This window comes from Coregonus lavaretus, assembly GCF_964263955.1.
Source record: "Coregonus lavaretus genome assembly, contig: HAP1_SCAFFOLD_1274, whole genome shotgun sequence".
Lineage (NCBI taxonomy): Eukaryota > Metazoa > Chordata > Actinopteri > Salmoniformes > Salmonidae > Coregonus > Coregonus lavaretus.
Window position 1 is genome coordinate 46,459 of NW_028158400.1, and position 15,543 is coordinate 62,001.

Below are 15,543 nucleotides of genomic sequence, written 5' to 3' on the forward strand. Positions count from 1 at the left end.
CAATAAGATATTTTGTCAAAAATAATATCCCGATACATAGGTGAATGCAGGTGAAAGCTATGATCCCTTATTGATGTCACCTGTAAAATCCACTTCAATCAGTGTACATGAAGGGGAGGAGACAGGTTAAAGAAGGGTTTTTAAGCCTTGGGACAATTGAGACATGGATTGTGTATGTGTGCCAGTCAGAGGGTGAATGGGCAAGACAAAAGATGCAAGTGCCTTTGAACCGGTTTGTGTCAAGAACTGCAACGCTGCTGGGTTTTTCCACGCTCAACAGTTTCCTGTGTGTGTCAAGAATGGTCCACCACTCAAAGGACATCGAGCCAACTTGACACAACTGTGGGAAGCATTGGAGTCAACATCGGCCAGCATCCCTGTGGAATGCTTTTGACACCCTGTAGAGTCCATGCCCCGGCGAATTGAGGTTGTTCTGAGGGCAAAAAGGGTGTTCCTAATGTTTTGTACACTCAGTGTATAACTGTCTGGTGCTGGGGCCAGTGAACATGTTACCTGTCTGCCTGGTGGTGAGGCCAGAGATCATGTTACCTGTCTGCCTGGTGGTGAGGCCAGATAACATGTTACCTGTCCGCCTGGTGGTGAGGCCAGAGATCATGTTACCTGTCTGCCTGGTGGTGAGGCCAGAGATCATGTTACCTGTCTGCCTGGTGGTGAGGCCAGAGATCATGTGTCAGAAGCATGTTACCACCCATGTCACAAACAGTACCTTTGCCTCTTGTGGTAATAATAATCTCTTGCGACCTCAATGCATAGACTGAGGAGGGAAACACGTTCGGACATTTATGGAGTGCAAACTGCAAAGTAATTTAGTTACAGGTTATGGCGGTCATGATGATTCATTGATTGATCATTCTAAAGAGTAGGCTGTTTCTGTATGACAAAGGGCATGATGCTGACTAACTGCCAACATTACTGAACCAGCCACTTGGTGCCGACAGAACAATACAATGCTCGTCAGCAAAAAAATAAAAAATGTTTTACTGTGTCAGTTCCCTCCTCACCTCAGCAGTCAGAATGTGGGGGAGTGCAGTGTGATGTACTGCTGTACTGCTGTCTGGGGATGGATGGATGGATGTGATTTAGCAGGAACAAACGGTGCAGAACAGAGAGATCAGGGTATGCTCCGTCTGAAATGACACATTTTACATTTACATTTTAGTCCTTTAGCAGACGCTCTTATCCAGAGCGACTTACAGGAGCAATTAGGGTAAAGTGCCTTGCTCAAGGGTACATCGACAGATGATTTTTCAGCTAGTCTGCTCGGGGATTCGAACCAGCGACCTTTCGGTTACTGGCCCAAGGCTCTTAACCGCTAGGCTACCTGCCTGCCGCCGAACACCCTATTCACTATATAGTGCACTACTTTTAACCAGTGTCCCTGATCAAAAGTAGTGCACTAATATGTAGGAAATACGGTGCCTGTGACATCAGCATCATTCAGCAGTACAACTCTGTAAAACCTGCACAGACACACTCAGTCACAGACACAAAGCCTACATGGTTACGTAACGGGACTAAAAACACTGTTAAAAGGCATCTCCTACTTATTATTACAGCCAGGACATCAGCCATCACAGGCATTGCATAATTGCTCTTCTGTTCAGTGTCCAATCTCCCCCTTTTCCTCTCCTCAGTCTCTGTCTCTCCATCTCGCTCTCTCAGCCCTATCTCTCCAATCAATCTCTCACTCTTCCTCCCTTATCGCTCTCTAGATCACCGTTTCTGTCTCTTCTCCTCTCTCTCTCAATCCCTTTTTGTTGCTTTCCACCTCCCTCCCTCTGCTCTCTCTCTCTCTCTCTCTCTCTCTCTAGATATCAGTAATTCCGTCGGGAGTGACAGTTGTCCTGGCTGGGTTTGAAAGATCAAGGAAGTGTGACGTATCAGTTCTCAGAGTGGATTTGCCATCTGTCAGACGAGTGTTCGGCGAGATGTCATTCAAGGTGCCTGAAAACGACAGCCAGGCTCTAATCCCAACCAACCTGATCTAAAATCCAACCACATCATGTTTACAAATATGATGCTGGTTTCTGAGGAAACCAGAGGAATCAGAGGAAGAGCATTTGGTCATCTGACATGTTTAGAGAACTAGAATCTCTGTCAGAATGTTCCAGGCTACTGTGACAGAGCTAGCCTTCTCTAACATAATGAAAATCTACAGTATAATCATAACACCTGCTACGGTGTACACATGGCCAACAACATTTGGTAAACAAAACAAGCATACATGGTAACAACTGGATTAAATAAAACAGCCATGAGAAAAGCAACTGGTGTCCCATCTCAGAAGATATGGTATAGGCCAAATCAAATCGTATTGGTCAAATGGGACGAATACAACAGGGAAATGCTTACTTACGAGCCCATTCCCAACAAGTTAGTTTAATGGTATTTCTGGAGTATTGATGGATCCCCAGACCAACAGTGGTCCTGACTGATCATATTACAGATCTTGTTTAAACCAGTCCTCAGCTCCTACTACCGATCACCTTGCAGTGATCACCGAGCCCGGAGAGGAGACAATCAGTTCTATCCACACAATCCAATCAGTCCAATTAGCCTGGCCAATGTTGATCCAGTGCCAACAGCACTCCAGGACCAAGGAAATCTACCCCAGCCCAGACCACTCTCCATTTCTCAGTTTCTCCATTCAGGCGAGGCCCACTCCAGCCAGTTCCTTTGTACCTCTGACAGGACAGGTCCAGGTGCTAGAGATCAAGTCCCGGCAGGTAGCTACCCTCCCTTCCCCTCACTGTGTCCAGAGGGTACATGTAGGACACACACACAGCCAGTGACTGCGGTTAGATAACCCTTGTCTAATAGCTAGGCAGTCAGTCACACACCCACACACTGCTCACCTCTCTCACCCACTGCAAACACCTTTTGTTGTTAACAGATATGTTAACTCAGTGTTTAACACTTTCCGCTAGCTTTTCTTTGCTGCTGGCTCCAACATCAGTGGAAAGTGGGTCAACAACACCTGGCTGTCTGGCAAGTCATCCCCAACTCCCCACCCTACCTACCGCACAGCACCCATTTCTATGCAATTTAACTGAGTCTATACAGTGAATGAGAGAGGTAGGTTGCTATTCTCAACAACAATACTTAATTACAGTGCTGTTTGAGAGTTCATCAGTGAATTGGATAAAACAGAAGCAGCTATGGGTCACGATATGATGACGCCATTATCGCAGGACAATGTATTAAGGGGGTCATGAGATAATGAAGTCATCCACTTCTAGTATGTAGTGGTAGCCCAACATCTGCCCAGCTGCGTGGGAAGAAAGAAAAGTAGATCTAAACTTCCCCTCCTGTAGTTCTGCATGAAAGTTATTCAAACGATAAGCTACTGATGTGTATGTGGGTATCATACAGCAGGACTAAGTGCTTGTTGAATCAGCTCAATAGAGAAATCGATTGTTGACTGACAATCAGGGAGCCAAGGCCTATACATTCATTCATACAGTATAGCTGCTCTGCCATGATGTAACCATATTGAAATGATACAGCACTTCCGACACCACAGCAGTTAACAGATTTGAGAGGATTAGGGAGTGCAGAGCAAAACATGTTATGGTGATGTCCACATGTCACATGTAGCGACGGCTACCTGCACCCCTACTGCCTTACCTTCAATGGCGATGACATGTTCTCGAATCTGATTCTGCAGGATGGGCTCTTCCACACGCTCCAGCAGTTCATATATGGAGTAGATGTTCGGATGGACGGATTCGAATCTCTGGATCTCAGACCGAATGGCAGCCGAGTTTGCAAGGTGCTGCTGATAGTTCATGTTGCGCGTCGGTTTTGTTCTTGCCCTTTCACGACTGGTAACGAATTGACTGGTCTTGTCAAATGGTGTGGTCCTCAGCACAATATTGTGTGTGAGGCAAGCCAAATAATTTGTAGATAGCTAGCTACTTGATTCAAACTGCAACTTTGGCTTGAAATGAAACAGCAGTTACTTGTCAGTGAGTCCATGTAGCTAGCTGGCTATCCCTGCTTCCAAACAACCGACCCGGGCTCTCCTGATTCGAAATCCTGGAGGAGTGACAGTAGTACAGTCTGCTGAGCAACGATTCCCCATATCCTTGCTCCGTCCCTCACGGAGTGTGGAAATAAAAACCCTATTCACGAATATTAGCGTGTGTATGAATTGTAGCAATCCAGCAAACAGGTAAGTACTGTACTAGAGTCATATCATAACTCTCAAACGCTGGAACGGTTTGAAAACGCTTGTTAAATAGGCCCTTTTGCATTTGCTAACTCGCTAGCTAGCAGTAGCTAACGTCCAAGCCGGGGACAAAACTCAGAATTTCTCAAACCCCTATCATTCTCTACTTAGACCGACCAATCTGTTTCAGAGCTTTTCTTCACAAACATGCAAATGAACCAATGTAGTTATGTACCCAGGAAAACCCCACCAAAAAAGCAATCTACATAGCTAGCTAGTTAGCTAAATAGTTACTAATCGTGGCTGGATGTGTGTTCTGCGCAGCCAAATCCTCGTTCGTTGTTTTGTTTAGCGTGCAAGAGCAGCCGCAAAACTCCCCCCACAGTCCCGATTTGGTCCAAACACTGGGCGCGTGCAGTTGCCGAAAATTCCAAGTCACAGTAAAAATGTGCCTACTTGCGATGAGAACAATATATATTTTACAGATTGCTCTAGTTCATCGGCAAACATAGGTGCTTTCCCCTTGTGTAGAAATCCATCCCGTCTGTATCATTGAACGTCATTCCCTGAACGTTTCCTCCTGGAAAACGTCTGCTGCAACCCATAGACTTAGATAGACATCGCATTATTGTTTCTGTTCTATTATGGCGTCCGTGAGACCCCAGGCAGAGCCATTGAGGCCATCTCCATTTTGAAGTAGTCCATTTTCTTATTCTACTACTTCTAAGAGTTGGCAAACAAACTGAACGGGTGCATACTGCCACCTGGAGTGTGTTGTTTGAACAGGTATAAAGCCAAGGTTAGTGATTTATTGCCACCTGCAGTTATGGAATGTTTTCTCGGGAGTACAATTCATTGGCTGATCCCTCCAGGTGACCTGGATGGAATTGTATGATCCTTCCTTAACTTCCTTGACTACTTTAAAATGGTGAAAGTCCTCAATGGCGATCCCCATGCTAAAATAGCCATTTGGGCACTAGAGTCCTCTATCTATCTCTATGGCTGCAACCATAGAACGCATTGGATGGTTCAGAGGCGTCGCGTTCTTGAATGTACTTATTGCGCAGAGGCTGCGCATTTGTTTCTCTGGGCATTTGAAGAATGTTCACGCACATGTACAGTATGTGCCAATATATAACATTCATTTAGCCATAGATATGGAGCTCTAAGGTGTTCATATTTGAGAAGAGATACATTTTGCTTGCAAAGTTAGTGCAATATAGGCTAGCATCTGCATAAAAAAGCAAAGATCATACATGATTACACTCAAAACTCCAAAATGTATTGCTATATTTTATTGATTGATTTGACATTTTGAATATTTACATATTTCCTTTGATTCATTTACTTATTTATACACAACCTTGTTATCAAAAAGATAATACTCCTTAGTTCCACCATATAAATATTGATCCCATCTATGAAAACCTATAAACAGTACAGAGACCTTGAGTCGATTAATATCTTAGTTCAATGCCACTCACTCATTCCTGAGGCTGACTCTTCATTTATATTTACATAGGATATATCCAACATTTCAGATTCCTGACTTGAAAAGTTCAGCAGTCCTCTTCAATCTGCCCAGCCGGGCACTGCTTCCCCATCCACTATTAAGTAATGGACGATGCCAGCTCTCTTCTTCCCACTGCTCAAAGCCTTAATACAGCATTCATGGTCTGCCACCGTGAAGTGTGTCTCTGTTCCGTCATCCACAAACTCTCCCTATAGACGACAATAAGAGAAGGTCCATAAATATCAGTAAAGGACTGGAATGGCAAAGGTATGGACCAAAGCATTAGTGAATCATGTTAAACCAGAACCCTGGACTATGCATGTATGTATGCAACATACATGGATATAATAACTTCACATTAAATTCCATATGAGGTTGAAATAGTACCTCTGTCTCCATTTTCTGCCCATTGAACCATACATCCATTGTGTCCTTTTCTGTTGAAAGAAATCATACAGTTGTAACTTATTAGTATTGCTTGCATCATATTTTTCACCATAGGCCTACAGGACAGAAGAACCATGCAGTGTATTGGAATTATTGTTAATGATTTACCGGTAACTGAATCTGCATAAAATGTGAATTACACATCCATAAGAGCATCATAACATCACACAGTGCAGATTTCCCTGCTTTGTTTATTCATGTCACATGCGCTTTCTGCTATAGGCTACAAAGGACAGTGTCCCTTCCAATCAGGTTTCTTGCATGGCTTAAAATAGCCCACCCAGAAGTGTTTACCTGAGTAGATTATACTCCTCAGAACAGCGCTGACCTGCATATTGCCTTACACACAGCAGACTACGTTTTTATAGACTTTTTAGAATAGACGGTGCAGTTCGTATTGACACTGAAATATTGCTCAATGCTCATAGGAAAGAATATCCTTTTTATTTTTTCGAGACTTACCAAGGACAATCCTGCAGTCAACACCATCCACTTGCAGCACCCACGTCTTAGTGACTTTGGATCTGTTATCTATGAACCTCTGGAGACTCTTGCCATCAATCTCCAAGGTGTACTCGTAGGTAAAGCCACTGATAGCCTCAATGTTTACTGTTGCTTTTGTTTCCATGCCTCCCACTGTGAAGGTCTCCTTTCCAACCAGTTTGAACATCCAGTCTCTTCTGAGCACCTCCTGAGGAGGAAAGCAAATCAGACAGCCGTAGGCCTTCTGTACATAGCTCTGACTGACCCAAAAAAAATGAGAGATTTTAAAAAGGAATACATTTCAGGGCCTACGTACCTGTCCATTGATCCAAACAACCCTCTTCCCTGTCGTCGTGCCGTGTTCAAACTCAATCCTGTAAACCCCATCGCTTAACGCCACCTCCCAGATACCAACAACATCTCCGGCCATCACTTTGACTGACCTTCCAGGGGTATAAAGCCTGTAGGCCTAACTGGAAATAATTAGATATGTCCCATCGACTCTATCCTCATTTCAAACCAAGGTTGTAGTTCAAATCTCATCCTTTAGGCGGTTTTTAAGCAATGTTAGTCCGTGTGTCCATCAAACTGTCCTGGATCTGCTCTGCTCTGCTCTGCTCTGCTCTGCTCTGCTCTGCTCAGCAACAAGTGAAAACTGCATTACTGTAAGAGGCTTATTGTTGCAAGTCCTCTTTCAATCCAGTTACTGACAGAGGTAATTTGTATGTGAGACTTCTACAGTGAGTGACTACAGGTGATGCCTATACCTTCTTTAGATAGGCCTAGGTTAAATACATCACACACACAATTAGCAAACTAATCAACAAATGAATCCCACATTTGTGATCAAACATACAGTATAAAGAAAGCCTCTTTATTAAGGATCTTTCTAGTGTCTTTTTTCAAACGTCTTTGGGTCTTTGAAAAGCGATAAAAAAAATACCATGTATTATTATTAACATTAGGAATATAAAGAGCCTAGAGGTAAGCAGTTTAGAAGCTTAAATGTAGTTTATAATTCTGCAATAAATAGCTATAACACGTTGGTTGAATTTGGAGCGTGCCAAATAGTGAGCGTATATATGATTGCACTGTTATTGACCGTTACAGTTCCTTATTGCTAGTGCGGTCATTATTTGGTATATTGACCAAGGTATTCAGACGATCACAGAAGAGCACGCATGACTCGACCTTCGCCTCTCCTGAGCCGTTTGGGGGAGTTGCAGCGATGATACAATATCGTAATTGGATTGCAATTGGATATCACGAAATTGGGGGAGAAAAAGGGGATACAAAAAGAAGAGCATACTTTGCGCCAAAGCCTGCCAGTAGATGGCATAACACTACCTTGTCTAGTTTCCCACAATAAAACTTCAAAACTTCCCAAAACGTTTGTTTACTGGCTATTAAAACAACAATAATCAAGTATGCTTGTAAAAATACAATTCCACTCCCATTATTTATTTTTATTGACATTATGCTAATAAAAAATATAGTTGGGCCTACCATATCTGATTATTTTAACCTATTACATAAAGGTATTGATTAAATCTTATGTATATGGACTGTATTGGTAATACATAAATACATGCAGCCAAGTTATTTAATGAGCAGATATGGTTGTAATAACATGTGTACATGTGTAAGATGGGCGGTGTCGAACCTTGCCGTTATGCCGCGTTCAAGTACTATTCGGAACTAGGAAACTCGGAAAATTCGACTTGCCAACAGGTTGAACGCGGTACGTGTATAACTATTACCAATTAGCAATTCAGAAATGTCCGAGTTTTCTAGTTCTGACTAGTACGTGAACGCGGCATAAATCGTTTCTTTCTCGGTCTTGGGTTGGTCCTCAGAGGGGAGAGAGCGCTTATGGAGTCTGTATTTACATAGTATTTCCTCGGGTAACTCGGTTCGCTGGAAGGGGGAAGGCAGAAGATCCCTCCTTGCCGAAAACGCATTGAGACTTCCAGAAATCTCTCTCCTTCTGAAGACGTTGGAAAATAGGAAAATGGCCTCTAAAGTTATAATCGATTAAGTAAATGTTGTATTGACAGATTATATGGAATCGTTATGCGTAGCCGCCTAGTACATTACGATATAAAATGAAGTGTATGTCATTTCAGCTGCATGAACTGAGAAAGGAGACATTGAACGACTGCCATAATATTTCTTATCGTGGAGTTATTTTTTGTCACCGGAATGGAATGGTAAATGCTGCATTTCCATGTAAACTTTAAGCAGGATTATAGCACTCAAGTTGCCAAATGTTTTAGTTTACTTTATTGAAGCAACCCAGATTGTGCATGTCTTTCTGAACAGTTACGTCATAGCCTACTGCTGAACTATTTTTTTCCCTTTTTTTAAACAAAGCAATGTTATGAATAATCACTAATCAGTTATCTAATCTGAAAACTGGACACAACTTCAGAATGACAGAAGACTACAGGCAATGCCTCTCTCACTGAACTTCTTATACTCATTGTGGGTTTTTCCTTGACACTGCAAGAATGAAACTGGCACTGCATCTCTGTGTGTTATGGCTGTTGCTGGTATGGAGCGCAGGGGCCTCTGAAAGGAGACCCCTCAAAAGGACAATCTTACAACGAACATCCCTCCAGGGGGGGATTTTTAACAGAACACAAAATATGTTGAACTCTGACAGTATTGCTCCTTCCGCTATAAGTGTGTCCCTTGTGGCGAGCCATCATGACAAAATGCAGAGAGATGAGAAAGCTGAGCTCCCAACAAGAAGAAAAGGACCGCCAAGCAGAAGAGTTATGCCAAGCAGAAGAGTAACCCAACAACCAAAGAAACACATAAACCAGGTTGTCAGTGGCGCTGGCACATCTCAAGGCAACAGTAAACCAGTGACAGGGGTGGTGGTTCAGACTCCGTCCATACCAGCCCGCACTGTACCCGGCAGCGCAGGCTCCCTCAACGTCTTGGCCAGCTTCGCAGGGAAGAACCGGGTCCTCGTCATCTCCGCCCCACATGACTCAGACGGCTACTACCGCCTGATGATGACCCTCCTCAAGTCGGACGTCTACTGCCAGATGGCGGAGCGGCACATGCAGATGATAGTGATGTTCCACCGGGAGGGAGAGCGGGGTGGTAAGGTGCGGCGGGTCAACGCCAAGGGACAGGTCACGGAGGAGCCCCTGGATACGGTCCTCATCCCCAGGCTGATGAACTTCCTGAAGTTGGAGGAGGGGAAGTTTGGCATGGTTCTCCTGAGGAAGACCCTCCAGGTGGAGGAGAGGTACCCGTACCCGGTCAGGCTGGAGGCTATGTACGAGGTGATGGACCAGACCCACATGCGCAAGCTGGAGAAAGCCAGGCAGAGGGGCTTCGTGCAGAGGTGCAAGGCGGCCGGTGTTGAGGGCCAGGTGGTTGAGTCTCAGGGCCAGGGGGTATTGACCACGGGGTCAGAGGTCAGAGTGAACTCTACGGTAGAGAGGGTGCCAGTGAGGAAAGTGGTGCAGAGACCAGCTCAAGGACCCAAGGCTGTGACAGTTACCACAACCCGACCAACCACCACAAAACCAACTACGACCACAAAGCCAACCACAACCACCACAACAACAAAGTCAACCACAACCACCACAAGAAAAACAACCACAACAAAACCAACAACAACAACAAAACCAACAACTACCACCACAACAAAACCACCACCAACAACAAAAGCAACCACGACCACAACTACAACAAGGCCAACCACAACCACCACAAGAAAAACAACCACGACCACAACAAAACCAACAACTACTACAATCACCACAAAAGCAACCACCACAACAAAACCAACAAGAACAACAAAACCAACAACTACAACCACAACAAAACCACCAGCAACAACAAAAGCAACCACGACCACCACCACTACAAAACCAACCACCACAACAAAACCAAAAACCACAACAACACGACGAACCACAACCACAACCACCACAAAACCCACAATTCCGAAGCCCTTGGTCTCCCAGACAACACCACACTGGGACCTAGAGGTCCCCACCACAGACGAATCCTCCTACACCCTCTCAGTGACCCACAAAAATGGCAGAGATGACGTTACAGAATCCCACAGAGACCATTATGAAGAAGACACAACCGACGATACCAAACATGGCCGACAAGTTGTTACCTCTCCATCTCAGCTCACTAACGACAAACCAACTGAAGGTGGGGAAGAACTGGGCAGTGAATTTAAGGTTCACCCTGATGCACAGGTGAAAACAACTTCCCCCAAGAAGAGCAAGGTCAAGCAGCCTGTCAATGCAGAGAGGAAGAAAAAGGCTGATAAATCAGGGGAGAAGAGTAAAGCAGACAAGAAGAGGTCGAAGGCTGCTAAAGACAGTGATGGTGGCTTCTATCGTGGTAGGAGACCAGGGAAGAAGGCCGCTATTAACCAGGCGAAAGAGGCAGACAACGAGAGGCCCCCCACAAAACAGCCAAACCCCTTAGTCTCCTTTTTTGGTTATTTTGAGAAGAGACGACGTCTACTTGTGAGTATTCTGTTGTATTACATAAAGGTATTGATTAAATCTGATAAGGAGCATGCATATTGGTAGACTAGAACTGAATAGAACAGAATAGAACAGAATAGACACATGATACAACATTCACTTCTCTTTCCCTCCCAGGTGATCACTACTCCAGACGAGGAGAATCGTATGTACACGCAGCAGAGAGATGAGTATCTGGAGCATGTGTGTGAATTGGGTGTCAGAAAAATCTCTCTTATCACCATATTTGGCTCTCTGACCAATGGCACCATGAAGATGGACCATTACCAGGCTGGTAAGTAAAGTCTTGAACTTTTTGTTGCTAATTTTCTATTCTATTTTACTCTGATGACAAGTGTAATAAACGTTTGTGGTTACAGAGAAGGATCAGCCTCTGAAAGGCATGAAAGAAGAGGACTTCACAAACCAGTCACTCATCAGAGCCTTGAGAAAGGACTTGGGACTGATATTTGATGACTACTATATGGTGCTGACTGACTTTGATATGAAAGTGAAGGTTGGTTCGTCTTGTTTCCCTATAAAGGTTACTGCGGTATAATAACAATGTATTATTGTATACTGCTACTTAGTATTGTGCATCCTGGATGCACTTCTTATTTTGATGAAAGAGCATTTAACTTTTCGCTCCTGTGTCTGAGTGAAAATCCATCATATCGGTTGAGTGCTTCAATAACTCAATTTTACTGCAGTGAATTGATACAGTATCATCCGTGACACGTTTTCTGTCTAAAGACGGGATATTGTTTTCTGTCCCCATTCACAGCAAGAATATGAGGTGCCCATCGCCATGACGGCTGTGTTTGACTACATAGACTCGTTCTCCTCACGCATCAAGGAGATGGAACAGCAGAAGAAGCAAGGAGTGACGTGTAAGAAAGAAGACAAATCCAAATCCTTGGAGAACTTCCTCTCACGGTACTAGTGGGCTTTTGTTATTATCTAGGACTATGCAATTGCAATATAAGAGTGTATGACTGCAGTTTCAAGTCAACACAACTGACAAATACACTTGCCTAAAACTGACACTGACATCCTGTGTGCTCCTGGTCGAACATATATGCAAATAAATAAAGCTATGCATTCGTAACCTTTTTTGTTCCTCTCAAATGCTCGTGGAATTTTGTTTGTATATATTTGATGTCATTGTTTTTTCGGTGTTTATATTTTTCTAGGTTCCGCTGGAGACGCAGGCTGTTTGTGATCTCCTCCTCTGACGACGAGGAATGGGCCTATCAGCAGCAGCTCTATGCCCTGACCAGCCAGGCCTGCAATCTGGGTGAGTAGTGATGTCACACTGTTGTCTCAGGCCTGTACGGTACATTAGACGTTTCGTGATGATTTCACCGGGGCCCTTAAGTGTTTGTTTTGGCTGCGTCACACCCATTTCCGGAGATGTTCAGAATGTGTGGGCACAATTTGGTCAACTAGGGTGGCAGGTAGCGTAGCGGTTAGAGCGCTGGGCCAGTAACTGAAAGGTTGTTGGTTCGAATACCTAAGCCGACAAGGTGAAAATATGTTGACGTGCCTTTGAGCAAGGCACTTAACCTTAATTTGCTCCAGGAGCTCTGTACTACAATGGCTGACCCTATAAAACAACACATTTCACTGCACCTATCTGGTGTATGTGACAATAAAACATGACCAAAACAATGTTTTTGCCTGTTACGTTCAAGAGCAGACACATTTCCCGAATACCTCACCAGCGCACTCCCTCAAGCTTATAGAGAAAGTGCAGGGAGTGTTATCTCTCAAATACCACTCCTGAAACACACTGTCCTTATCCCTTGTTGTTACTGTCTGTCACTGTTGGTCCAACGAGCCATGCTGTACAAGCATCATTATATATCTTTTAACATCATTATCATTATATATAAATTAACTTTTAACAGAAGATAATCTCATGGAATGTCCCCTTATTTGTAGCTTGCAGAGTCTGTCACAATTAGTTTTAACTGTTGCAAAATATGTAACAAACTGCATTAGCTATGCAAACAAACGAAAGGGAATATTTGGCGTTTAGCTATAACATGCCTGAATTGTTTAGGTTAGATAATGGACACCACTTTAAAGCTTAGCTAGGATAGAGGTCTCTTGTGACTCAACAGAATGTTTGGTATTTGGTTTTGAACTTGTTGTAGACAATGTGGTCAACTACTCATGTTGGTCTAGCACTGATGAAAAACAGGGTTCTTAGTTTGGGAGGACAGGCTATTATTTAGCTGCAAACAGAGTCTTACTGTGGATGACATTAAGAGCACTGGGATGAAAGATCTGCAAATTAGAAACATTTGCAATTCGAGAAAGGAATCTGGCTAGCACAGTGAAACTAATAAAACAAGACTGTTGAGCTTCAGTTGTATGCATGCATTTTAGTGCTTCTACTGGGAAATGCTTAATGGACTCAGTTTGGCCACATTGCATAAAACCACTGCTTACACCTATATCCATACCTTCAGATCTACTAGATGTCTTTGGGAAGGCGCTAGGGCTTGGTTTGAAATTGGTTTGATATTGGGCGTAAGAGGTGCAGTGGTGTAATGGGCAAGTGAAATGACTTGTTTTCAACTGGCTCTACTCAGGCCTGCGCCACTTGTCTGTGCTGAAGCTGATTGGAAAGGACATGGAGGATATGGGCGGGACCCTTGAGCTATATCCAATCAACGGTAAGAAACGGAGTAATTGTTACCATATTGGTGGAAAAATCCTTAGCTTATATGACTGAAGTTTTGGTTATGTAACTGAAGTATTCTTCTTCTTCTTTTTTTTTTTCTTCTTTTTTTTCTTCTTCTTCTTTTTTTCTTTTTTCTTCTTCTTCGTTTTCTTCTTCTTCTAAACATTATGTTGTTCTTAATGTATGAAATCAATTAAAGTTAACCCCTCAACCCTGCCTGTGTCACAGGTACTGCCACTGTGGAACGTGAGGACGTCTCTCCCTCTCTGGTGAAGGACATCAGGAACTACTTCCAGATCAGCCCGGAGTACTTCTCTATGCTCCTGGTGGGGAAAGACGGCAACGTCAAGTCCTGGTACCCGTCTCCCATGTGGTCCATGTCCATCATATATGATCTGGTTGACTCCATGCAGCTCCGTAGACAGGAAATGGCTATCCAGCAGTCCCTTGGCATGCGCTGTCCTGAGGATGAGTATGGGGGCTATGGTCATGACAGAGACCCGGATGGTTACCACCGTGGATATGGTTACTAAAGGATTGAGAATATGATGTTCCCCTCAGGATGTGTTCCATTTTCTATTGAGGCCTGGTTGTGGCCTTGTCCCATGAACTATATGAAGCTATTGTATGAATGGCATTTCATGAAGGCTTTTTTTGCATTTTGATAACTGTGAAGTTGTTTTTATAAGAATTGACTTTCCTATAATAGATTATGAAAATGCAGCATACTTTTTCTTCCATTATATTTTTGTCTATTGAATATATGAGTTGTTTCACAGGGAGAATGGAGATTTCAGATTAAAAACATTTGGCAATTGCCTTTTATGTTTTGCATATATTTTTTATCTTGTATGGAGATATACAGGCAACTGCCAAAATAAAGGTAACACTTCAGTAAATGAGGGATACAAAGTATATTGAAAGCAGGTGCTTCCACACAGGTGTGGTTCCTGAGTTAATTAAGCAATTAACATCCCATCATGCTTAGGGTCATCATCAATCAAATGTATTTATAAAGCCCTTTCTACATCAGCGGATGTCACAAAGTGCTTATACAGAAACCCAGCCTAAAATCCAAAAGAGCAAGCAATGCAGATGTAGAAGCCCGGTGGCTTGGAAAAACTCCCTAGAAAGGCAGGAACCTAGGAAGAAACCTAGTGCGGAACCAGGCTCTGAGGGGTGGCCAGTCCTCTTCTGGCTGTTCCCGGTGGAGATTATAAGAGCACATGGCCATTAAGGCCAGATCGTTCTTCAACCCCACCCACTTTGCCAAAGCAAAGCCCCCACACCACCAGAGAGATATCAACAGACCACCAACTTTACTACCCTGAGACAAGGCGGAATATAGCCCACAAAGATCTCCCCCACCGCACGAGCCCGAGGGGCCGCAAAACCAGACAGGAAGATCACCTCAGTGACTCATCCCACTCAAGTCCAGTATAGCGAAAAAAGCCTGGCACGACGTGATGCACCCATCGTAGGGACGGCATGGGAGAGCACTAGCAAGCCAGTGACTCAGCCCCTGTAATAGGGTCAGAGGCAGAGAATCCCAGTAGAGAGAGGGGAGCCGGCCAGGCAGAGACAGTAAGGGGGTTCCGTCACTCCAGTGCCTTGCCGTTCATCTTCGCACCCCTGGGCCAGACTACACTCAATCATAGGACCCACTGAAGAGATGAGTCTTCAGGAAAGACTTTAAAGGTTGAGA

At 43.9% G+C, this 15,543-nt stretch overlaps 2 protein-coding genes across 2 annotated transcripts; one reads left to right on the forward strand and one right to left on the reverse strand.

Moving 5' to 3' along the window:
* Window positions 1-5,764: 5,764 nt before the first annotated feature.
* Window positions 5,765-7,065, reverse strand: LOC311124047 (fas apoptotic inhibitory molecule 1-like; the record flags this gene model as incomplete). The annotated part of the gene is made up of 4 exons (XM_084198261.1): window positions 5,765-5,914; window positions 6,093-6,142; window positions 6,615-6,843; window positions 6,952-7,065. 4 exons carry the CDS (start codon window positions 7,063-7,065, stop codon window positions 5,765-5,767), a joined length of 543 nt encoding a protein of 180 aa, XP_084054387.1.
* A 1,653-nt stretch (window positions 7,066-8,718) lies between these two features.
* Window positions 8,719-14,734, forward strand: LOC311124054 (coiled-coil domain-containing protein 80-like). The gene is made up of 7 exons (XM_084198272.1): window positions 8,719-11,146; window positions 11,285-11,441; window positions 11,527-11,663; window positions 11,931-12,082; window positions 12,340-12,443; window positions 13,747-13,830; window positions 14,067-14,734. Exons 1-7 carry the CDS (start codon window positions 9,146-9,148, stop codon window positions 14,369-14,371), a joined length of 2,940 nt encoding a protein of 979 aa, XP_084054398.1. The 5' UTR covers window positions 8,719-9,145; the 3' UTR covers window positions 14,372-14,734.
* The last annotated feature ends 809 nt before the right edge of the window (window positions 14,735-15,543 follow it).